This window comes from Schistocerca piceifrons, chromosome 3 (genome assembly GCF_021461385.2).
Source record: "Schistocerca piceifrons isolate TAMUIC-IGC-003096 chromosome 3, iqSchPice1.1, whole genome shotgun sequence".
In the NCBI taxonomy this organism is placed as follows: Eukaryota; Metazoa; Arthropoda; class Insecta; order Orthoptera; family Acrididae; genus Schistocerca; species Schistocerca piceifrons.
In genome coordinates, this window is record NC_060140.1 from 257051124 (window position 1) to 257076944 (window position 25821).

Below are 25821 nucleotides of genomic sequence, written 5' to 3' on the forward strand. Positions count from 1 at the left end.
CATACCTGAATTATGTGTGTGTTTACATTAGGTACAATAAAATAGACGTTCGTGAATCCTCTTCTGCTGAAGTCGGATCAGTGGCACGCGACATCTTGTTGATAGGCAATCAAGTTTTGACTCTGTTATGTAACGGAAGGCCTCTTCGAAGGTTGTTTCCAATGCCAATTATTATAGGTCAGTTTAAGAAAGAAATGTCGCAGTCATAATGTGGTAGCTATAGTAGCTGTAGACGTTAAAAATTACGTGTGTACGTCAGAAAATTTGACACTTGGAGAAAGCCGCATCTCACTATATTTATTCATTCAGAATAAATTTGGGGTTCCCTGTCTTAGCTGCTTCACCCTGTATGTAGGCACTCTAACATACTCTAAACGGAGGCGCTATAAAGTCAGGCGGAAAGTTAAGGGGCTCGAGAAGTATAAGAGCGGAGTGAAGGAAAAATAGAGCGAGTGTGAGGGCGGCTCAGTGGTGCTCCTTGCAGGGCGACGGCTGGCGCCGGCCCATGATGGGGGAGCGGCGTGGCGACTTGTCGCGCTCCTTATCCCGGTCCCTCTCGTGCTCCGGGGAGGGCGACTTGGAGGAGCCGCTGCCCTGGCCGCTGTTGCTGCCGCGCTGCGCCTTCAGCCGCACCATCGTGTCCAGGTGCCGGAACCTGCAACACGCGGTACGTCTTGTTAAGGTTTTGTAGAATTTTGGAACACGTATTATGTTCGAGTATAATGACTTTTCTGGAGACTAGAAATCTACTCTGTAGATTTCGAAAAAGACGGTCGTGTGAAACCCAGCTCGCGCTATTCGTCCACGAGACTCAGAGAGCCATAGACACGGGTTCACAGGTAGATGCCGCGTTTCTTGACTTCCGCAAGGCGTTCGATACAGTTCCCCCCAGTCGTTTAATGATCAAAGAAAGAGCATATGGACTATCAGACCAATTGTGTGATTGCATTGAAGAGTTCCTAGATAACAGAACGCAGCATGTCATTCTCAATGGAGAGAATTCCGAAGTAAGAGTGATTTCAGGTGTGCCGCAGGGGAGTGTCGTAGGACCGTTGCTATTCACAATATACATAAATGATATTGTGGATGACACTGGAAGTTCACTGAGGCTTTTTGCGGATGATGCTGTGGTATATCGAGATGTTGTAACAATGGAAAATTGTACTGAAATGCAGGAGGATCTGCAGCTAATTGACGCATGGTGCAGGGAATGGCAATTGAATCTCAATGTAGACAAGTGTAATGTGCTGCGAATACATAGAAAGAAAGATTCCTTATCATTTAGCTACAATATAGCAGGTTATCAACTGAATTCCATAAATTAGCTGGGAGTACGCATTAGGAGTGATTTAAAATGGAGTGATCATATAAAGTTGATCGTCGGTAAAGCAGATGCCAGACTGAGATTCATTGGAAGAATCCTAAGGAAATGCAATCCGAAAACAAAGGAAGTAGGTTACAGTACACTTATTCGCCCACTGCTTGAATGCTGCTCACCGGTGTGGGATCCGTACCAGATAGTGTTGATAGAAGAGATAGAGAAGATCCAACGGAAAGCAGCGCGCTTCCTTACAGGATCATTTAGTAATTGCGAAAGCGTTACGGAGATGATAGATAAACTCCAGTGGAAGACTCTGCAGGAGAGACGCTCAGTAGCTCGGTAGGGGCTTTTGTTGAAGCTTCGAGAACATACCTTCTCCGAGGAGTCAAGCAGTATATTTCTCCCTCCTACGTATATCTCGCGAAGAAACCATGAGGATAAAATCAGATAGATTAGAGCCCACACAGAGGCATACCGACAATCCTTCCTTCCACGTACAATAGGAGACTGGAATAGAAGGGAGAACCGATAGAGGCACTCAAGGTACCCTCCGCCACACACCGTCAGGTGGCTTGCGGAGTATGGATGTAGATGTAGATGTTTTGCGCAATGTAAATAATTCACCTTTACCCTAATGGGAGAAACATGAATGAGCGCGCTGCACAAGTAGTGAATGAGATCCTTGACTCTTGTGTTCAAAGTTATCTGCGATTCGGTTGCTCACCGGTCGGTTATTCAGCGCTGTGACATTCTTATTTGAGACAAAGTAGCGAGCAGTTACGTTTTTAGATAAGGGGATTTCATATTTGTGAATCTGAGAGAAATTAAGAAGAATACTTTATTACGGAGGTGAACATTTCTTAGATTCCATTCATGGCGAAGATTTTTTTGGAAGTATTTTTCAAGGTAATCGATGCATGAGCAAGAATGAAATGTTTGTTTGTCAGAACTATTAACTGAAGGAAATCTTCGTCCCACAGACAACTAATAACATTCGTGATTAGTGTTAGTTTGATCTCCTTTTTTCATTATGTCACAAGTAGCGTAATTAGCTTAAATGTCTGTCATTTTTTTTGGTAATGAGAGAATTTTGTAGTTGTTAGTGTGGTATCAACGTTCGATACGGGTATTCACTGGGTATTCACTGGACGAATATGTTATACTAGAACTGACATGTGATTACATTTTCACGCAATTTGGGTGCATAGATTCTGAGAAATCAGTACCCAGGACAACCACCTCTGGCCGTAATAACGACCTTGATACGCCTGGACATAGAGTCAAACAGAGCTTGGATGGCGTGTACAGGTACAGCCGCCCGTGCAGCTTCAACACGATACCACAGTTCATCAACAGTAGTGACTGGCGTATTGTGACGAGCCAGTTGCTCGGCCACCATTGACCAGACGTTTTCAATTGGTGAGAGATCTGGAGAATGTGCTGGCCACGGCAGCAGTCGAACATTTTATGCATCCAGAAAGGCCCGTACAGGACCTGCAACATGCGGTCGTTCATTATCCTGCTGAAATGTAGGGTTTCGCAGGAATCGAATGAAGGGTAGAGCCACGGGTCGTAACACATCTGAAATGTAACGTCTACTGTTCAAAGTGCCGTCAATACGGACAAGAGATGACCGAGACGTGTAACCAATGGCTCCCCATACCATCACGCCGGGTGATACGCCAGTATGGCGATGACGAATACACGCTTCCAATGTGCGTTCACCGCGATGTCGCCAAACACGAATGCGACCATCATGATGCTGCAAAGAGAACCTGGATTCATACGAAAAAATGACGTTTTGCCATTCGTGCACCCAGGTTCGTCGTCGAGTACACCATCGCAGGCGCTCCTGTCTGTGATGCAGCGTCCAGAGTAACCGCAGTGATGGTCTCCGAGCTGATAGTCCATGCTGCTGCTAATGTCGTCGAACTGTTCGTGCAGATGGTTGTTGTCTTGCAAATGTCCCCATCTGTTGACACAGGGATCGAGACGTGGCTGCACGATCCGTTACAGCCATGCGGATAAGATGCCTGTCATCTCGACTGCTAGTGATACGAGGCCTCAGTAGCTATCTGTTTATAATTATATGCATGCGGTCAAGAAGAATCCTGTACAACAATTTACACAGAACATATATTATTTTTTACCAACGACTGCTAATTATTTTAGTCGTTGCAGATCCAGACCATGCAGCCAGCACCTTATCGACGTTACTGTCAAACCTGCTGTGATTTATATGTTTCTATGTAGCATTGGCCACCAGTCGTCATCGGCGAAGTCTCGTTAGTCGTCATCATAACAGTTAGAGTCTTCGTATGTTATACAGTCTTTTTGAAACTAATCAGAATTATTTCTTCAAGAATATTTTCTAAAAATGAAACGCTCCTCCATCATTGTTAGTAAAGTTTTGAATATTTTGTCGTGTGTGCCTTGCACCTTGCTCCACGCGAAGCCACAGATTGTTTCTGAGGAGCAAAATACAAACAGGGTAATGAGTAGATTATTTTTTTCATTAGCTGCTGCTGCATTTGATGATTTTAATTTGCCTTCGAGAACGTCAGTACACCAGACACAAAACAGCAAGCTGTGCATGAGATGAGTTACTTTTATTTCAGGACAGATTTCACTTTGCATTCTTATGAGGAAACAGTTTGTAGCCAAAATAAACAGGTAGTGCGCTGAGCAAGCAGATTAATTTGCGGTGAACGCTGTAGGTAACCTCAGATAGTTTGTTTTTTTCCTCCGAGTAGAGCAGTATTTAATTTTTGTGGACATTTCAAATCATAAATTGCAATTAAAGTCATGCAGCTTTCAGAAAGTACTTTTCAGTATTGAGTTTCTGTAAAATAACCTTCAAAGAGCACTCAATTAGTTACTTTTAGCATTTTGTTAGATTAGTTTTCATTATTTAAATTTCAGTTTGTTTTGTTTCACGACACTGTTGGCATGAGCAACAGAGGGCTAACGAGCCGTCGGTGTTGTTCAGTAACTGAATGCAACGTCTCAGGCTCACCTCACACGAAGAGAAAGGTTTTGAAGAAGAATATACAGCATTTTCATTTATAGTTAAATTCTTATAGATAGCTTACAGTGTATCACCAGCCACTGTGTCACCGTCACAGCCTGTGCCAAAGCGCCGCAATCCAATGACGTGCCCGGTATGGTGTCAGGCCTGAGATACAGAAGCAACTTATAACGTAACATCTATTCTATCTGATAAAAGGTACCAGGGACGTATCAGTAGACATTAATATGGGGTGCGTCCACCCTCAGATTTTGCTAGGGCTTGTAATCTGCTGGGGACTCTTTCAATCAGGCGTCAAAATGTTTGTCGAGGAACTGCACCCCATTCTGCCACAGGACGGAGGAGCCGAAACTAGAAGCAGTGATTATGGACACTGGGCTGTGTCATTATTCACAAACCATTGCTCCAAAGATATTGATTTATGATTGGATGCATTGTCATGCTGATACACAGTCATCGTCTCCGAGCTGTTCCTCTACTGTACGCAGTGCACAGTGCTGTAAAAAGTATCGTTATCCTTCTGCGTTTTAAGTTTTCTAGGCTCGCCGTAATGCCACTTCCACCGTGAGCCACTGTTTGCACGACATATGATTGGAAGTAACGTTTTCCAGCCATCAGTCCATCCGATTGCCACAGAGTACAGCGTGATTCAGCACTCCAAATCGTTTCCAGTCATCCAGAGTTCTGTGTTGCCACTTTTAACTCCACCTCAAGCGTCGCTTAGAATTGACTACAGAAATGCGTGTCTAATGACGAGCTACTCGAAAATTGTACCCCATTCTTTTTAATTACCTACTCAGGGTCATCGTGCTGGCTGGACAGCTGATAGCTCTTCGGAACCCGCAAGTGATTCCTTCCGTTGATTAGAGACGACTTCAACAACGACCATTCACAATGCTCGATGGTTCGTCTCTGTCATTACATGAGGTCTTGGTCTTGGTCTTGGTTTAGCTGCGGTTCTTCTTTCGAGTTTCCACTTCAAACTCATCGCCAACAGTCTATATGGTAGCTTTGGAAGGGTTTGAATGTTCCTGACATACCACTCAGGTCACATTCAATAATGGTTCCTCACCTGACCTCACTAAATTCAAATAGTTCAAATGGCTCTGAGCACTATGGGACTTAACTACTGTGGTCATCAGTCCCCTAGAACTTAGAACTACTTAAACCTAACTAACCTAAGGACATTACACACATCCATGCCCGAGGCAGGATTCGAACCTGCGACCGTAGCAGTCGCGCGGTTCCGGACTGCGCGCCTAGAACCGCTAGACCACCGCGGCCGGCTGACCTCACTAAATTCTCTTGACTGAACCATTCAGCTGTTACCGATTTTTTACTAAAAACATGGTCCTCCCCACGTCCTTTTCTATTGGCCGATATGCCTCTTGTGACGTCTTGTGGTCAGTTCCGCGTTACACGGGGTTGTCTGGTAATCTTACATCAGATAGTACATATTCTGCAGGAGACTATGAAGAGCGTTAGCATTCTAACAAATGTTAACGTATCTCTATGTCCTAATAGCATTAGAGCGTGGTCAGAATGACTGCTGAAATGCCTCTGTGCGCGATCTAATAAGACTACTGTTTTCTTTTGGCTCCCTACGGGAGCGATGAATAGGAGGTTGAAGTGTATTTCTAGATACCTCGCTTAATACCCGTTTTTGCAGCATTCTAAGGAATTCAAGGGATAGCTAGTTGGCGTCTATCTTCATGGTCATGCCAGTTCAAGTTTTTCAGCATCTCCATAATTCACTTCTACGGCTCAAACAAACTTGTAACTATTCTTCCTGCCCTTCTCTTAATTTACTCAGAATTTCCTGTTGGATTTATTTTGCTTGGGTGCTACGCGCTCGAGCAATATTCTAAGATGCAACACGAAGTTGGTTCAAATGGCTCTGAGCACTATGGGACAACTTCTGAGGTCATCAGTCCCCTAGAACTTAGAACTACTAACCTAAGGACATCACAAACATCCATGCCCGAGGCAGGATTCGAACCTGCGACCGGAGCGGGCGCGCGGTTCCAGACTGCAGCGCCTAGAACCGCTCGTTCACTCAGACCGGCTGCGACGCGACGTGTTTTGTAAAAATTCTTCTTTGTAGACTAACTCCATTTTCCCAGTATTTTGCCAATGAACATCTGTTTGTCACCTGCTTTAACTACGACTGTCCTTGTGTGATCGTTTAATTTCATATCCCTACTAAGCGTTACACCCATGTATTGGCATGAGTTAACCGACTGCAGCCATGACTCATTGATATTATAGTCATAAGATGCTACCTGTTTCTTTTGTTTTTTGTTCTTTTGTTTTTGCGAAGTGCACAGTTTCACGTTTCTGTATATGTAAAGTAAACTGCCACTCTATGCATCACTTTGAAATGTTATCAAGATCTGACTGAATATTTGCGCAACGTTTTCCATATAGCACCTCACAATAGATCAACAAAAAAAATGTTCAAATGTGTGTGAAATCTTATGGGACTTAACTGCTAAGGTCATCAGTCCCTAAGCTTACACACTTAAATTATCCTAGAGACAAACAGACACACCCATGCCCGAGGGAGGACTCGAACCTCCGCCGGGACCAGCCGCACAGAATAGATTAACATGTGCGAAAAGCCTACCGTTGTTATTAATATCATTTACATACAATAGGAACAACGAGAATCCGGATATACTCTCCTGCGACATGCTTGAAGTTAATTCCACTTCTTTCGACGGCTTTTCAAGATACTGCAGGCTACATCCTTTCTACCAAGAAATTCTCAGTCCTGTCACAAACTTCATACGATCGTGCTTTCATTGATAAGCTTCGGTGTAGTACAGAGTCAAATGCTTCTCAGAACTCAAGAAATACTACATCTGTGTGAATAGCTTCACCCATGGCTTTTAAGATGTCACCTGAAAAAAATTCGAGTTGCGTTCCGCATGATGGATGTTTTCGGAATCGATAATGACTGACGTGGACGAGGTCTTTGTATTCGAGATACTTCATTACATTTGGGTCCAGAAGAAGCTCTAAGCTTCTACAACAGATGGACGTCAATGAGACTGAACAATAGTTTTCTGGATCACTTCTACTACTCATCTTGCAGTCCGGTGTAATCAGTGCTTTCTGGTACAGTTTTTTGTTCGAGGAATCTATGGTATATTATGGTCAAAATGGGTGCTAACACAGTAGAAAATACTGGATCCTATCTGACAGGGATTCCGTCACATCTTGAAGCCTTAGTTAATTTGACCAGTTTCAAATATTTCTCAGCATCTATGTCAATCATGTCTGCAGTGGTGCGAGAATTAAAATGTGGCAGTTCTTCTATAACTACCTTCCTAAAGAAACATTTGAAAACAGAGTACTTAGTTAGGCCTCACATGTTCTGTAGATCAGTTTTACGATTCTTATCGACGTGTGGAACTCGTCAGTTTACAGGACACGTATAAATGGGGCTACGTGGTAGATAGAGTAATTAATGAACAGCTGATGCACTTAACTAAGGAGGAAAGAAATCTGTCACATAACTTGATTAAAAGAAGGAATTGATTAATGGATACATCCTGAAGTATCAAGAAAATAGTTAACTTGGTTACAGGTGGGAGAAATTCTAGAGGGGAACCAAGGTTCAAAAATAATGGACAGCTTGAAGTGGATGCACAGGGTGATAATTATTGAACTATATGAAATAAAATCGTCCTAACTTCTGAACGGTTTGTGTTAGAAAATACAAACTGGAGGGTTGGCCGCGGGGCATGATGTGAATTAGCATACGCTAGTTATGGTTGGGTTTAGAGTCAAAGTCCACTTGCATTTGGATGCGTTCGTCAATAATCAAAATTCGCGTATTTAGGCGACTGAGAATCCGCATTTCGCGATCGACAAGTCTCTTCACTCTCTACATGTGACGGTGTGGTGTGCAATGTCCAGTCACGGAATAATCGCTGTGGTTTTCGAAGATGATTTCATCCCCATGATCCAAAGTAACCTGATTTCGAGAAGATGTGGTTCATGCAAGACGGAGCTCGATCCCATCGAAGCAGGAGAGTGTTTGATGTCCTGGAGGAGCACTTTGGAGACCGCAATCTGGCTCTGGGGTACCCAGAGGTCACTGGTATAGGCCTCGATTGGCTGCCAAATTCTCCGCATCTGAACACATGTGACTCCTTTTCCTACGGCTTAGTAAAGACTAGGTGTACAGCAATAACCCCAAAATCATTGCTGAACTGAAACCAACGATTCAGGAGGTCATATTTCAGCAGGTCATGGAGAATTTCGCTATTCGTTTGCGCCACATCATCATTTACATGCTGATTAAAGTGTGTGCACGCCGCAGTTTGTAACTAATTTACATCTTTTTCATATAGCTCAACAATTGTCGCCCTGTAGATCACAATAATATCGAACATATAAGGGTACTAGAAAAGAACAGACCAGCATGGAGCTTCTGACCACATTGTGAACTGAATACCACACCAACATTGTAACTTCTATCTGCTTTCATGTTTTAATAAATATTCATCGGTATGATAAAATCAATCATCCAGAAGAAATGATTTTGTACTAGATTTACAATTTGTTTTGATACTTGTCAAACATTTTATGCTATTGGGCAAATGGGCAAAGACTTTTGTTGCTGCATGTTGATTTACATTGTATGCGAAAGACAGCTTTTGTATTGAGTAATATAGGTCGTTCTCTCATCTAGTGTTGAGTGTCTGGATATAAAACTCTTCTCAAGCAGTAGTGCATCGTTTATAACGAATTTAATTAGCGAATGCCATATATACATGCATATACATATCGCGAAGGAACGCTTAAAATGTATAGCAGCTGGAAGAGGCGTCCATAGTTATGTGGTTGAGGAAACCATATTTTCTCACTAATAGTTTTTCTTCTATCAGTATTTTTTTCTTTTTTTCTTTCTATGTCATCGGATACCCCAAAAAATTATAACAGAAGATACTGATCAGTGAAAGCATGCAACATGTGTTAGAATGTTGATCTGCTTGTTTTCAAAGCTGGCAGTAATATGAAGAGGAAGAGTTGCTAAAATTAGTTGTTTGAGTGGTTCAGTAAAATGTGTTTTCCAGTTCATTTTTCATCAATGAATACACCGTAAAATTTGGAACATTCTCTTAATTGAGTCCTGTTTATTTGCATTAATTGTTGGTATTGTTCCATTTGTCGCGAAACAAAGCTGAGTATTTTTTTTTTAATTTGACTTAAAAAGAGTCGCTTCCAGAGCGCCTTTCAATAATTATTTTGAATACGTTGTTAACTAAATCTTCTATTTCTTTATTTCTCTCTAACAGAATTAATTATAGCGCTTCGGTCATCTGCAGAAAGCAGATATATATATATATATATATATATATATATATATATATATATATATATATATATATATATATATATATATATATGAGGAATAGGAATGACCCCTAAATTGAAGTCTAGGGGACTTCATTCATGAGAACGACCATTGCTTCGTACACTAGGTAATTGTTGCAACATAATCATCTTCCAGTATTTTTGAATCGTGCTTGCGCTGATAAAATTGGTAAGCGTTGGATTAGAAAACTGTTTTTGGGTCATGCCTGAATGAAGATGACAAAATTGAAATGTTCCTTGGCATTTTCAGTACTGCTTCGGCAGGTGGTTGCGTACGGTACTGATGTCTTTAGTAGCCATTATCCATGATATGAAGTGCAGACGACGGAGAGAACCAAAGTCATACGTTGTTAACCAAATTTACGTGTCGAACAACCTAAGGACCATTGTGAAAATTGCCGGAGTAAAGCAGGCTATGGTTTTGGATTCCAAGATGTTGTAACGGAGGTTCTGCAACACTCGAGACACAGAGTCACGGTCTGCGGTTAGTGGATTTCCCTTCAACATTCTTTACGGTTTATTTTTCAGTATTATATCCAAATGTGGTCTGCAAAACCAGTCACTTGTTGATCTGTAGTGTAACGTTGCTTTAATGATCTCGTCGTGAACTGAACGTTAAGCTTTAACCTTTCTTTTTTTTCCCTAAAATGACCGCCGCGAACATTTCGCATAGGAGATCCGTCATTAATGGTCTGTTTTCACAGAATGAAAAATAGAACACACAGGTGACTACAGCGATAAATTATGCAACGGTTACAACCATGATACGAAGTATGTTTACTATCATTAGATCTACGTTTATTAGAATGAGGAACTACCCTTAAATTTTATTGCAAAACGGATTGCAGAGGCAAGTTACGTTATAGGGAATTTGTTAAAATATTCTATTGCAAGTAACTCAGAAGATGTCATTACTGTCATTAAGCTCTAGCAATATTTTGCTCTCCACTAGAACCGCGCATTTTTGGCAGTAAAGGCAGCAAGTATCCATTAACCACGTTAGTTCACAACGATGACCGAGAGGTGTGCTACACCTTTATATCCTTGCACACAACGACCGTTTCACTGCACATAGCATTTGAAAATAAATGTCTGTTAAGGCTTCCATAATGCGTTATTTCATACCGTTAAAAATAGCTGATACATCCTTGGAAACAACATACTTGAGCTCTTCCGCCGGCCGCTGTGGCCGAACGGTTCTAGGCACTTCATTCCGGAACCGCGCTGCTGCTGCGCTCGTAGGTTCGAATCCTACCTCTGGCATGGCTGTGTATGATGTCCTTAGGTTAGTTAGGTTTAAGTAGTTCTAAGTCTAGGGGACCGATGACATCAGATGTTAAGTCCCATAGTGCTTAGAGCCATTTGAACCATTTGAGCTCTTCCAACACAAGAAATCACTGAGAGACAACTCTCTGGAGTTTAGTAAGCCTAGCTTCATTGTTAGTGATTTTATTGTAAAGTACAGCGATCAGAAATGATCTAAATATTATCTTTCTGGTATTCCTAAGGTTCCTAGTATGTACCAGTGAATCTGCCCTACATTTCGTCGAATGTACTCAGAATGCCGAGATGTGGAAAGGGTTTCCACACAGAGGTATTGTTATGAAACAGCAGAGTACGCAAATAAGCTATTATTGCAGCTACAAAAATTAATAACATAAAAAAACTTGCTAAACTTGACTGTCGTTTACTTTTATATTAGTGGGACGAATTTTCTTAAAATTTCCGGAATGAGTCTGTTTTGCGGAATAATATGCGCTGTTGTGTTAATTACCGACACTTTATAATTGCATGTTGGAGGGAGACTCGAAATGCATCCTTTCCTTAATCTTTTATTCTTTACTTTGGAGGTTCTAGGTTCAAGTCTTACTTTGGTAGATAGTACTGGACGGTTAATTGCCATAGCTTTGGTGATTTTAATTCTTATTGTTTATCCTCTGGCATAATTCTTCTCTTTGGGCATGCCCGTGTGCTAACTGCAATAACGTTGTAAAGATTTTATGCTATGACTTATTCAGCTTCCCTGAAGTGATAAAGTAACGTATGTATAGTGTTTAGGTGCGCTTAATGGTTACGTAAGTTTCAGAACATTTTTAGAAAAATATCGGCAAACTAAGGGACCATTCAAGTTATGGAACGTAGAGTCTTGTATGCTAATTTACAGCAAAAAATACTATCTGGTGGATGATCACGGTGTATAAGTTGGTTTTAATCGGTGTATAATCACTGAAATCATTATAAAGAAGGCTATTTTCAGTTCTTAGTCCTATGAAAATGGCATACAAGTAATTTCTGTAAATGAAGTGACACGAGTATGTTTGGCTATCAACACCTTCATCTGTCGCTATAAAGAGCGAAGCAGCGAATTGTAAGCCATCCATTATTTATACATCAGAAACATCGTCATCTTTTCCTTCTATGAAAATATTTGTGGTTAATACTGTTTAAAAAGCGTTGGTTAGTAATTGTGACATTGTGTGGCACACAGCTGAGGAAGGGGACCGTGGGGAGATGCACGGTAGCAAGGTTCAGTGTGCCACGTGACCTGCCAGTATCACTACTCTGTAGATTCTGTGTCGTATCAGTTTTTCTTTTAGTACATACATAGTGACAATTATTGCATCTTAGCATTGTTATTATGGGCGGCTTAAAAGAAATATAGCGAATAGAACACGAATAATAGAGAGTATTAACGTTTTTTGTTAAGCCAGTTTGAGAAGAGAACGTGGGAAGCAGAATTAGTGCCTGCTGGTGGTGCATGCAGTAGTACTGCTATTTGTGAGGAGAGAGAACAGGTGCAGAACTTGATGTGGGTCAGAGGCAGAAAGCAGGCAAACCACACCGCATAATATTCTCCGTTTCTCTTCGTGCAGGAGACATCAGGCACCCGCCGAATTATCTGTTCAGAACTCTAATAGCAGGCAACATAGAAACAGGTAATGAAAGATTTTTTTTTTGTAATTTTGTTCTCTGCAACCAATAGTACAGCCTCATGCCATTAAAAATGGAGGCTTCATTTAGCAATGAATTTATTTACTGAATCAGTGATTAATCTTACATAGTGTGCAGCAAGCAATAACGACTGCGTACGGCTCATCTTTACACCAACGTATGCGATGTAAGGACTTATGTATGTAGAATTAGATGCTACATAAGAAACAAAAATGAATATTTGAGTTTGCAGCGGAGATTAAAACTGTCGCTTAATCGGAACTGAAAACGAGATATTGTCTTTGGCGGATGTATTTCTTACCGGCTGAGTTATACAGGCAAAGGTACGGCTCAGTACCAACCCACACAGCTTCGTGGTAGGGTAGCTCATTCGGAAAGAGCATTTCCAACAAAATTCAACGTCTCTGGTCCGAGTTGCGGTTCGGCACACAGTTTTCATCTGCCAGGAATTTCCAGCTGGATTGATCTTCAAGTGGAGTAACGGCAGGTTTCCGGTCCAGCCATTTTAATTTACCTTTTCCATAGTTCTCTAAATAACTTCAAACAAATTCTTTATATTTTGGTGAACATGATGGCGGACGATCCCTTCCGCGTACCATTTCAAATAATGTGGTATTTCCGAATTTCACGAAATATTATGATCTTAGCAGAAGAAATATTTCAGGAATTTGTACTGTCCTCTATGTTGTTGATTTGAAGCGTTTCAGTTTCTGCTCTTGTTTGAAAACAGAGAGCTGCAAAGCATGTGAAATAATCAATAGACGCCAATAATAAGAAACTGTAAATAGCAGGTGTATGTAAAGTTTTACTCAGTTTTCTGCCTGAATATTTACAGCTCAGTTCGTATTCGCACATTTATATTCTAGACAACTTCTTCTTACATTTCATACGTGGACGACGACACCGTGTTCATTTGCTTAAGAGGGTGGTGAGAGTAACCTTGAATTTTGTAGCAGTTACTGAAGACACAACCAGTCCTCTATACAGTCTATAGTGGTAGAAAACGAGAGGAAGATGTTGGTTCAAAAGACCCAGGGGATTTACAAGAACACGTTGTGTTTTGAATCATGGTCGAAGTAAAACCTGAGCTGTTGGCCTCCGATTTTAATTCTGATTCAAAATGCACTCGGTGAACTGTAGAGCTTTCGACTGCAACAGAGAGAAACATCACGTCCTTGCCGCACCAAATTGCAACAGTCTAAATCTGGATATGAAAATTAATAAAATTCGTATAGTTGTATGGCTTATATCAGTGGAACCACAGGTAATGAAAATTATATACATTTACGAGACTACGGTGCAAAAATGAAACAGCGCCTTTTGTCTTTAAATCCATATCCAAACAGTAGTGGTGGGTCTTTCTAAATTTCTCACTTTTCCTCTCTTTTCCTGACGAGCTGGGAGAGTGGGATAGCGGCTACGCAGTAGGGAATCTCAGGGAAAATATTTTTAGTTCCGGCTTTTACCTAGGAACCAACTATTTACAACTTTTTAGTTGGAACAATATTATCAAAGGAAAAAAATGAAGACCTAATACATGTACATGTAATTGTGTAGTTCGTGGATGTTTCAGAATAAAATTGACAGCCTGTTGAGTACGTAGTGGCTTGTACCTATCACGTGAAGTCTGCATATAAATGAACAGCGATGTTGCCTGTGAGATTCAGCGTTTGAATAAAATGAGTAGGAGTCAATTTACTCTTGTCGATAACAACCACACAAAATTTTCCTTTCAGTGACCTTTTTCGGTCATGTAAAGATTGGCTACGATAGCTAAAAGATTTTACTAATGCCACCAGAAGGGAAGAAAATCGGCACTATTTTCTAATGTGGGGGCAAGGCACAACTCATGCTGTTCTCGGTAGCCACCGTGCGTATCTTCAACTTACATGTCGTGGGCGAACAGTCTGGAAGAAAATCCATAAGGTCTTACAGCAACGAAGCATTTCGCACAGTTACTATAGACATTCGACGAGTTACCTTGTATTATAAGTAAACTAGAACATGGTCTTACACGGCCAAAAAGAATCATTCTAATCCTAATTTTATATGGCGCTTGTGGACGAGAATAAATTTTGTTTGAAACAGTAATATTTTAAGAAATAACTATCTTCGTGATTATCGAACGTAGCCGCGTTATGCCTTGCACTTTTTCATACGTTTTATTGGTTTCAGTTTTCACCATTGCACTTGAAAATAGCTGTATAGCTGAAATCTCAATAGTAAAATAAAGGAATGACAAACTACAACTTACAATCAACTCAAAAATGGTTCTGAGCACTATGGGGCTCAACTGCTGAGGTCATGAGTGCCCTAGAACTTAGAACTATTTAAACCTAACTAACCTAAGGACATCACACACATCCATGCCCGAGGCAGGATTCGAACCTGCGACCGTAGCGGTCCCGCGGTTCCAGACTGAAGCGCCTATAACCGCACGGCCACTCCGGTCGGCTTACAATCAACTGGCGGCCATGATTGGAGCCGCAAAAAGGTAACAAACAGTTGCCCCGTTTGAAGACAGAAATTTTGTATTTGTTGTCGAACAAACTTCCAGAACACACTGACCACAAGCATTGTTCAGTAAATGCGTAACGTAAGTAGTTTTACTCGTCTACGAAACAGTATAAATACTGAGATGTGATATGAACGATTTCCGGAACTGCATGGAATACATGGCTGCAACATAAATTCGTAATACTGACTAGGAACCCATTCAGTGCGTGGTCACTAAAGGTCAATGATGTTTACGGCGTTTGGCGCCCCATATATTGTCTATCTTGCAACCACAATATTGGCTACTAATGGCAACAGGGGACAAGAACTGAGGTATCTGATTGTGAGCACAGCATGAGGCTGCGGAGCGCAGTTGAACTGCTTAGTCGACGAGTAACTCACAGCAGTGCTACAGTGCCAATGGTGTTGATATAAAGCACAGCAATGACAACGATAAACAAAGCAAACCTTTCATTATTGAATCTACAATAACCGTTGCTCATTCAAGGGAGGACAAGCCGCACTTGTTACAAAAGCTAGTCTTCTAGCGTTTCAAGGTTCCTCGATACAATTCACAGGATACGTATGATAGTGACCGTCAACGTTATGCACATCAAACTGCGCGACATAGATTACAGTGTATTCAGGGGAAGAAGTGGATGGTTACATAACTTCAAACAGTGCCACAGAACTGGAAAACGTAAGATAATGAAATTTCAAACAAAGCGTTAACTTGACGATGCACAGCAGACTGCGGAATTGGCCAGAAAAATCGTTCAAAAGAAACGAGCCGGAAGCAAAGTACAGAAACGAGTACCTGTTTGTTAGAAGTATTGACCCTGGCTGTTGAGACCCTAGTCCAATTGTGACACAAGGCGGTGAATGGCGGCCTCAAAAATTTCCCGGGTCTGCGATGTGAACCAGTTCCGCGCGTACAGCTGGACGTCGCCGTCCACACGAGTGCAGGAAAGATTATGCTGACGTTCTTCTTTGACCAAGATGGCCCACTTCTGGTTCACTTCTTGCAGAATGGGACAACAGTGACTGCCCAGCGTTACTCGCAGACCTTGACCACCCTCCGCCAAGCGATCAAATCAAAACGACGAGGCAATCTCACCCGTGGGGTCATTCTGCTCCTCGACAGTGCAAAGCCTCATACGGCCAACACAGTCGCGGTACTCCTCCAGAAGTGGGAGGTTCTGGGCCACCCTCCATACAGTCCGGACCTCTCTCCCTGTGATTACTCCATTTTTGGTCCCCTTTAAAAGGCTCTGAGGGGCAAACGATTCACCTCGGACTACGACGTTCAGCTGTACGTGCGGAACTGGTTAACATCGCAGCCCCGGGAATTTTATGAGACAGCTATTCCCCGCCTTGTGTCACAGTGGGACAAGTGTCTCAACAGGCAGGGTCAAGACTTCTAACATACAGGTACTGGTTTCTATAATTATGCCTCCGGCTCGATTTTTTGGAACGCCCCTTGCGGATGAGATAAACAAACTTATCCCATCGTTCACTAAGGAATTTGTTTTCAACTCCGAGCAATCTGGATCTGAAGAGGCAGCGCGCATGAAAGGAACCCTGGAAATTAGAGGTATCAAGAGAATTTCGTAAAGATCAACTAACATCAGTACCTTCACGCATTCGTGTACAATTACGCCAACTGTTAATCAGGTTGGATGTTGTTCTGAACCCTACGATTATTTCTTGTGTACGTGATCTCGCAAGAGCAATAGCGAATATTTACGTCACAGGAAGCAAGAGAAGGAAAAAGGGCGTAAGAGAATTAGAACTATGCTTTTGGGAAATAGTTGGTTAAAATAATTCTATTTTGCTTGATTCCTGCTCTGCGTATAAAAATCATATTCCTGTAGAGTAAACTATCCACCCTGAAAAGTTTGTGACATTGCAGTTCACTCCACCTGGAACCAATGGACAAATTCATCCCCTGGAGGTTTGTTTTATCCGTCTCTGTAAAATATACGGTATTATCGCACTACCTGCAGCTACGTCTTAAAGGAAAGCCAGTTTCACGATAAGCTCCACGACATACTGTTTCACCTTCGTTTGCTTGCCATCACATTCTATCAGTTCTCATCACCTAATTACACCAGTATGATTCTATATGCATTCTTCTACAGTGGATAACTAACTGAACGTCCTACTTGCTTTGTATCTCCCAAGGAGTTTGCCTTCGATCTTGATGGTGCGAACGTTTGTGATCACTCCACGCATTTTCGCTTGGTGTTCATGGTTTAAGTTAATGGTTTGTTTTGAATATTTATTGAGTGCTGACGATGTCCATTTTGTGAAGTGTAATACATACGTCCCAAACAGGTTGATCTCTGCACCTCGCAGACACGCATTTTCTGTCGCTCTTCTGATGCATCTGGTGAGTCATTACCAGCTAATATTTTTCCTGTGACAACTGTTAACACTTTCAAATAAGCCTTCTTAGATTGAACTTGCGATCTCGCACTCAAGGGGCTTCTTGTGAGAACTGTCGTAGGATCTGTGTCCCTAGTGCACGATATTCCAAGTTTCATAATGAAAGCGCTTGACAATAAAAGAGAAGTGTGCTCGAGTCAATGAAATGTTGTCAAGTAATCGCAAAAACCGCAGATAACTGTAGCAGTCAATTTTAAAGTAAATTCAGGCACGAAGTTGTAGTTTATGTAGATATGTAAATTAATTGACTACGACATGATCGATCGAATAGGTATTCACACCGAAATGTTGCATTTCAGTGTACCTGAAGACGAAATAATTTGACACATCTGCTAAACTCCTATAACTGAATTTAGGAGCAAGTCAAGTGTATCTCTCTCTTAGAAGATGGGTGGATTGAGATAATCTTGTCGAGAAATGGTTCAAATGGTTCAAATGGCTCTGAGCACTATGGGACTTAACATCGGAGGTCATCAGTCCCCTAACTAACCTAAGGACATCACACACATCCATGCCCGAGGCAGGATTCGAACCTGCGACCTTAGCGGTCGCGCGATTCCAGACTGAAGCGTCTAGAACCGCTGGGCCACAGCGGCCGGCTGTCGATAAATGCTCACAAGGAAATATTATTCGTATGTTATGTCACATGTTAAATTAGTATTGTACACCACGAGATAATACATGTCAGCGATGTAATTTAGCATCCATGGGACACAAGAAAAATTAATTCTGTATTCTGTTTGACTGAGAATTTTTCTTTTCTAATTCCCACAAAAACGAATGATGAGGAAACTGTGCTAAGAGTTTATGATTTGGTATTGGTCTTGTACGTCTCTGACTTTTCAACAACAACGAAATAGTTGAGACTTGTAGCTTTGGAGGTGGTTTACAGTTAACAGATTGTCGTACCGTTAACGTAACTATTCTAACATTCGTATAATGTTTGGTCCCCTCCCCCAAACCAAACCACCATTCATATAAACTGGTGCTGAGATGTAAATGAGCCATTTTCTTTACGGGAATTGGGAGTTCAATGTCTTAAAAAAGGAAATTTTTCGTTCCCTCCGGGACTGGACTCGGTCTGTAATAAAGATATAAAATGTGTACCAATTGCCGACACTAGACCGTTGATAGCGGAATTTTGTCAGATTACTCAACAGATACAAGAAATAAAAGTTGGCTGTAACGTGACGTCTATAAAGTATGAGTAGGTAGGCTCTGACTGTTTAACACAACGGAGAGATTATTTTTTACAGCCCCATTTTCATGCAAAGTAGCTGGGCCATCGGCACAAGTTAGTCATCTTCATAGAGGCTGAGATGCTCCGTGAATCAGGCAGTTTGAGGAAACTGAGTGAGTGTGTCACCTTGCTTAACGCGCGTCATCCGGTGTCACAGGAGAGAGTGAGATACGTGGTGCGTATAGTTCCAGTGCTTCCAGATGACTCGAGCTCAAACTGCTGTGTACTTTTTCGGTAGTGAATGGAACACGGTGCAGCACAAAGCGGAAGGCTGTGTTTGGACTGATTTCTTTTATAAGATCTAGACTACGGGCCATTAAAATTGCAATTCCAAGAGGAATATCAAACAACAAAATTTTATTTATCTTGCGCATACACTGTAAAATGAAGAACAGATGAACAAATCTGAAGGCAATTTGGGATGTACATGGTGCGAAATTTAATACACAGAGCTGCCACTGTTGCCCCTAACCTGACAGAACATCAAGTCAAACTGAGTTGCGGTGACATATGAGACGTCATTTCACGCTACCTCACCTCTATGCCAGGTGTCATCAGTTATAATGCCAGGTGAGTGCGGCTGTGCCACTCACTCGGCAACCCGTAACCAGATGTTTTCAGTAGCTGAGAAATCCGGAGAACATGCTGATCAGAGCAACTGTCAAACACTCTCTGAATGGGAGTAAATCAGGACAGTACGGGCAACACGAGGTCTTGAGCTATCTTGTTGGAAGATAACGTCACGGTCACCTTGGAGACAGGGCTCAATCTTCGGCATCAGCACCTCAGGAATGTAACTAGTGCTGTCCAAATTACCAATTTGGCGAACCACAGATAATAATGTAGTGCACCAAGGAACACCCCGTGCCTTCACACCAGGTGCTGGGTCTGTATGACGATGACTAATGCAGTCTGGCAACATTCGTCCTCTTCGGTGCCTCCACAGATACATCGTTATGGTGTGGGCGGAACTATAACTTATTTGAAAGTTGAGGTTGTTTGCGGGAGGAGAGCAAACAGCGAGGTCATCGGTCTCATTGGATTAGGGAAGGACGGGAAAGGAAGTCGGCCATGCCCTTTCAAAGGAACCATCCCGGCATTTGCCTGGAGCGATTTAGGGAAATCACGCAAAACTTAAATGAAAATGGCCGGACGCGGGATTGAACCGTCGTCCTCCCGAATGCGAGTACAGTGTGCTAGCCACTGCGCCATCTCGCTCGGTCCACTTATTTGAAAGGATGACGTGCTGTCCTTGCTGCGTCTGTTGTTATCACTGGGAACAACATTGTTGGCGCTTCCCTCCCTGGTGATGTCGTCAAGGAAGGCCACAACAGTGGTAGCCGTTCTAGCAGCCTATGCTACTCCAAGAGTCATTGCACTGTCTGTATGGGTATTTTTCTTCTGCAAACAGCCTAATTTCCTGACTCAAAGCATGTAACGTGTCTGTACGATTCCGCACAGCCGAGTGAACAACACACCTATCATCTCGATCACTGTTCGCTCTGGGCCACTGCATGTCGCTGAGTAGAGCTCTTCTGAACCCATCAATTCCATATTTGTATGGTAGGCGCGAGGTGTCTACCAACTCAAGCAGCAGTACCACGGAACAGTAAAAGGAAGTCTCGATGGGTCACAAGCCTGCCGCTGCAGGATTCTGACAATACTGCTGCTAGGCGTTTCTCTTTGTTACACGAAGTATATCACGATCTTCTAACTGATAACCTTCAGTTAGATTTCTGAAAGAGAAATCCGTTGCAAAATCTTACCATATCTGCAAAATGTAGATGGTATTATTCTTATCTAATTTTGTGACTGGGCTGAAGTGTTGAGCATTTGCATATCCAAGAAGGTAGTATACGTGAATTTCACGTTTGTTGCATGTCGCCTTCGTGGTGCTAAACATTAATGGCCAGGGATGCAGCACTCTGTCGATAACGAGATTACTAGAAAAGGAACATTACTTGAACAAGAATCGAAATATCACAACCAGTGAACTTTTCATCTTTCCCCAACTTTCTTTGTCCTGATGATTCAGCACAACCAGTTCTTTACAATAAAAAGTGTTATGTAGAAATTATTCTTCGTATCTTTTGTGTAGTATTTCTAAACTTATCCATTAACTGCCAACCTAATTCTTAGGGTTTCTGTAACATCAGATTTTGAATTCCTAGCCAGTTTTTTGTTTTTTTTTTTCCTTTCCTATTTTGCCGCAGTCCCGTTTCACGAATAAACTGCTCTGTGCTCCAGCCTGCAATATCAGAAGCAATATTTTCGGTTCTCGGCCGATATTTGACAAAAAGATATTCGCTTCATTAATCTAAGACAGTGTGCTTAATGATTCTCCCTTCGTTTTTAACATCTTGCAAGAACCTTGATATTGTTGCGACTTCAGCGCACGTAGTGTGACGTACAGTGAAATTCCTGTAACCGGAGCTGAACTGTCCGCCATTCTTTCCCCAAAGAAGTTTACGTATGAGTCACGATGCGAGTGGAGATTTCTAATGAAATATATTGAACAGTTCGTCGTAAATATCGGTGACTGCTCAGATGTGAACTGCACTAACCATTACAAAAATTGTTTTCGCATGTTTAGATTTCCAGGTGAGTCGGAACGAAGAAAAAGATGGGCCTTCAATTGTCTCAGAGACAACAGGGAGCCAGAATCTGGCTCTCAGTTGAGTATTGTAAGCGTATTGTAAGCGGTGCTTTCTTTATATATACAAAAAAATAAAAAAGGAAAGGCTTCGATACTGCGACCCTCATGGGGGAGACGGTTGACATTTATACTTCTTAAAACGTTATTTTTACTTTTTTTCTGCTCATTTTAAAAGTGCGAATGCAAAATTTGTGCTGGTAACAAGCAGTTTTTTTTCGTCAGAGGTACCGGTAGGGAGTACAGGTGCGTACTGTCACTAATCAGGCAGTGGTTGTAGTGTATGCCAATAAAAATGCTTGTACAAAATTACGTTCCTTCCACCAGTCGAAAACTATACTGAAGCATTTCATCCAAAAAATTTTTTTCGTGTCCTGAGATATTTTCGCAACTGGAAAAGTGGAGAGGAGGAATATTTATTGCGATGTATTTATATATCGTTATCATAAGCAAACTGAATGACACTTAACCCAATTTCTTACATGGATACGGTAAGACAAATGATAATTAAGATATTTTTGTAGCAGACTGATCCTTGGGAGCACACTTGCACAAGTAACATAACCTATTATGAAGTAACCTATCATGAAGTAACCTACCATAAAGCACACATAATTAATACTGCTTAAATGATAGATGAACTATTAATAAAAAGTGTTTCACTCTTACATGAAACTGTACTTTTCCCCCCTCTATACAATAAAAATTTCACATCTCTTAAAGTACTTGCTAATTATTAAAAAACAAACATCACTTTTGCAAGTGTTTGTATATGGTCAAAAGCTAATAAATAGGCACAGGCTGTTACTGCATAAAACCCATATTTGAAGATTGGTACCGAGTTTCTACCTCATTACATCTAATATTTACAAACCACCGCGCTAATTTCGAGACTCAATTTCGGTAGCCGCGTAATATTACATTTCAGTTTCTCTGTTATATGGAAAGGCCTTTGTAAATATCTCCATACACATTAAATACTGTTCGAAATACTTCATACACGTAATATCAAATATTTTATAAGATATATTGCAAGAAGTTGCGAGAATAGGTTAACCGCCCACAAGGTAAACATTGCCGTATTCTCAAAGCAGGGGAAAACATGGAGGACGATTCAGCCTATTATGTAAGAACAGATTGGCGTCGCTGGCTGGCACACTACGGGTCACCAGTTCAAAACACACCGGCAGTAATATTTAGTATTTATCATTTCTGAAGTGTTCTTTAAATGTATTATGTTTGTAATGCTTGTACATCCTTGAATATTCGATGTCCGTATAATTACCGGCATTCTGGAATATTCGATGTTTCATTAAACAACTTTTTGTTCGGGCTGTACGTTGGTGTCAGTAATAAAAGAGCTTTCATTTCTAAGTGGTGAACTTCATTGACGACACTGCCTTCAGATTTGTACATAATTGTGGTTTCTACGTGACATGGTTTGGTAGAGACGCCGAATACTTCAATACATCTACATCATCAACATAAAAGCCATCGTCCACACGGACAGGGACTGGAATACAAACAGTACATCTTTCCTAAAATTCACTTGTTCAGGAGAGAGATGATTCAAAACAGCGCTTAGTCAGCAGCATATCAGGCAACTGGGAGGTTATTATTAGTCTTTAAGCGTATGTTGAAACTGGACACCTACTTCCATATATTTCCACTTAGGAACCCCGGTCCCAATCTCAGCTCGTGTATATCTGGGTTGAAAATATCCGCAGTCTACAGTGGGCCGATATCTGAGTGGCGAGAGTATGAAAGGTCTTTTATACAGTTCGTCCCATCGCACGAGCTCCACTATTTTAATTTATTTACTAAAATTTTTTGTTGGATGCTCTTCGTGAAGCCTCAGTCATTAGTTTAAGTAAGGGTCGGAAGCCTTGTGCGGCTTCTGTCTGCGAATCGTGTGAACGTTGTTTCTCGTGATATTATGTTTTAGATGTTCATATATAGTATTTTCTGAGGCGGAGTTAGGGGCCAGCTCAGCGTTTGCTTGATGATGGTGAATAAGTGCCTGAAAACCACAGGCTAGCCGGTTGAAAGACGGCTGCTTATGAAATATGGCTCAGCACATTACTGGGTAGATCTCTTTGGCAACCAGAGTTTATGTTGATAATAGCTGACGTCGGTCATCTCGGCTACCAAGACTCGTGTATCAATGCTTTTGAACTTCCTGCTATCGCCGATACTGTTTCCTTCACTTCATTGGTCATATCTCACTAACTGTGGAATGGTAAAAATGAATATGACAAAGAAAAAAATTATTAGCTCTAGTTTCTGTGATAAACACAGATGGAGGTATTTTATTTTAACAGGCGGATAGCTATATTTTAATTGAATGCATCAACAACACTGGAAGTCCAGTTCATGTTTTTGAATGACAATTGCATCCTAAGTGTTCTAAATTGTTGGAAGAATATTTGGCATTTGGTTTGGCCTGAAGACAATTGTGTGATGGTTTTAAAAGATTGTTGTCTTCTGGCTTGTCTCTTGTAAGTGATATCCGCAGCATCAGTACACTTAGACTAGACGTTGTGAAATTAAGCTTTCATACTAAATATGGAAAAGTCCATGAACAGCCTTCAATCATTGGGATTATTATTCAGATATTTCATCAAGTTATTAACGTCACAGTTTCAAGCAATCAGATTCCTGCAATTGTGAGACGCTGACTTCACGATGGAGAAGATGCCATTGCTATGTTTTGACCCTAGAAGCTGGGTCTTCTTCGACAAATGTAGAGTGAAAATCAATAACGGGCTAAGTGCGGAAAGACTGATTACCATTTATTCAACTATTTCTGTTTTGACAAAAATAATTCAATAAAAATCCTCAACAATGTTTTTATTTACTGTCTGTAGTAAGGGACACACAACTACTGCAAAATCTTTTTGAGGTTCCTTCTTTCTATCAACTAAAATAAATAGTTTATTCTGGAAAAAGGTATCGGCAAGACGATGTAAGTGCCAATGAAAGAAATCTCAAGCATTTATCGGTTTTATTACTAATAAACATTTTACAGATACATTTTACACGTACACTATCCTGTGATTAAATATAGAGCACAAAGCAATTTTAATAGAATAACTGTTGGAAAGACGTTCCGTTAGCTGTTCTCAAATACGGCAGCACCTGTTGCAGATCCTGTTTCTTTTCATCTGACAAGTTGTTTTTATATCGTTGTGACAGTAAAACGATGTTCTTTGTCAGTGGTAATCTCTTTCTTGAAAATCTTGAAGCTGCTCCAGTGTTTAAGTTCGTTAAAAACTGTTGACACCAGGTGCAATTTTTTTCACTTGAGTCCAAGTACATTTGGAAATATGTATTTTCGTTGTTTTAATATGTGTAACGGCTGCTTTTTCTAAAATAACAAAGTTCCCTGCCTGGAACGTAGTAAACACAAATGGTTACATATTTGGTGTCTCATTCTCCATACGTTTTACAGGGTCCTTATGTACTAGACACTCTGACATTCTTCCAACCTCTTAGGTTTTTCAGTCTGGGCAAAATATCTGTCACACGTTACAAACAGTTAGAAAGTATTGTGGCACTTAGCCCGCTTTAGCCTCACCAGTGGGCCGCCGCTTACTGCTCATGCTATCTTTCTGGCCTTATATGCGCTACCAGAAATGATGGTAGCGCTTAGCGCCCTTTTCAGGTTGTTGGCAACGGCAGTTAGTTTGGTTTTTCGGATCTAACTAAAAAAAATCTGTTTTTGGTACTTAGCCCTTATTGATTTGCACTCTACAAATCAAGTTCTCCGATGAGATCACTCAATTCCACTTGGCTGTCTGTGGGATTTATCACATTTCTCGTCAAAATCAAACTCATAGTGTGTGGGATGCTTGTCGGGTTCTTCTCCCTCCTCACTGTCTTCACCTTCTACTTCAAGCTCATACTTTTGGGGCGTTGCAGGAACTGTTAGACTATCTGAACATGGACCAGGTCGAATAGGAGATGGCAGATTGGGGTGCTGATCCGTTCCTCTATTCTTCATTGACAATCCTCTCTTTGCACGTGGACTCAAGTAGAAACAACAATTACCTGTATGGTTTCCCTCAAACCATAGGCACAGCTAAAGCTATAAATTTTTTCCGCGATTCTTATGGTATAATTGAATAATAGGTGCAACGTATATGCGGAGTTGCATGGCGTATCATGGTCCCTCCCCCATATAAAAATATTGCTGATAAACAGTCTTCACAGGCGATGTCAGACTGCATTTTCATGATGAAAATCTTATTTCACAAAAAATGTGGAAAGAAGTTTCACTAATTTTATACGTTTTC

At 41.3% G+C, this 25821-nt stretch overlaps 1 protein-coding gene across 1 annotated transcript in view; it reads right to left on the reverse strand.

Annotated features, from left to right (window-relative positions):
- Positions 1-465: 465 nt before the first annotated feature.
- Positions 466-25821, reverse strand: part of LOC124788566 (aromatic-L-amino-acid decarboxylase) — a 303259-nt gene continuing 277903 nt past the window's right edge. Inside the window, exon 11 of the mRNA XM_047255837.1 lies at positions 466-655. Within this exon, the coding sequence (XP_047111793.1) occupies positions 466-655 (190 nt within the window). The remainder of the gene's footprint in view (positions 656-25821) is intronic.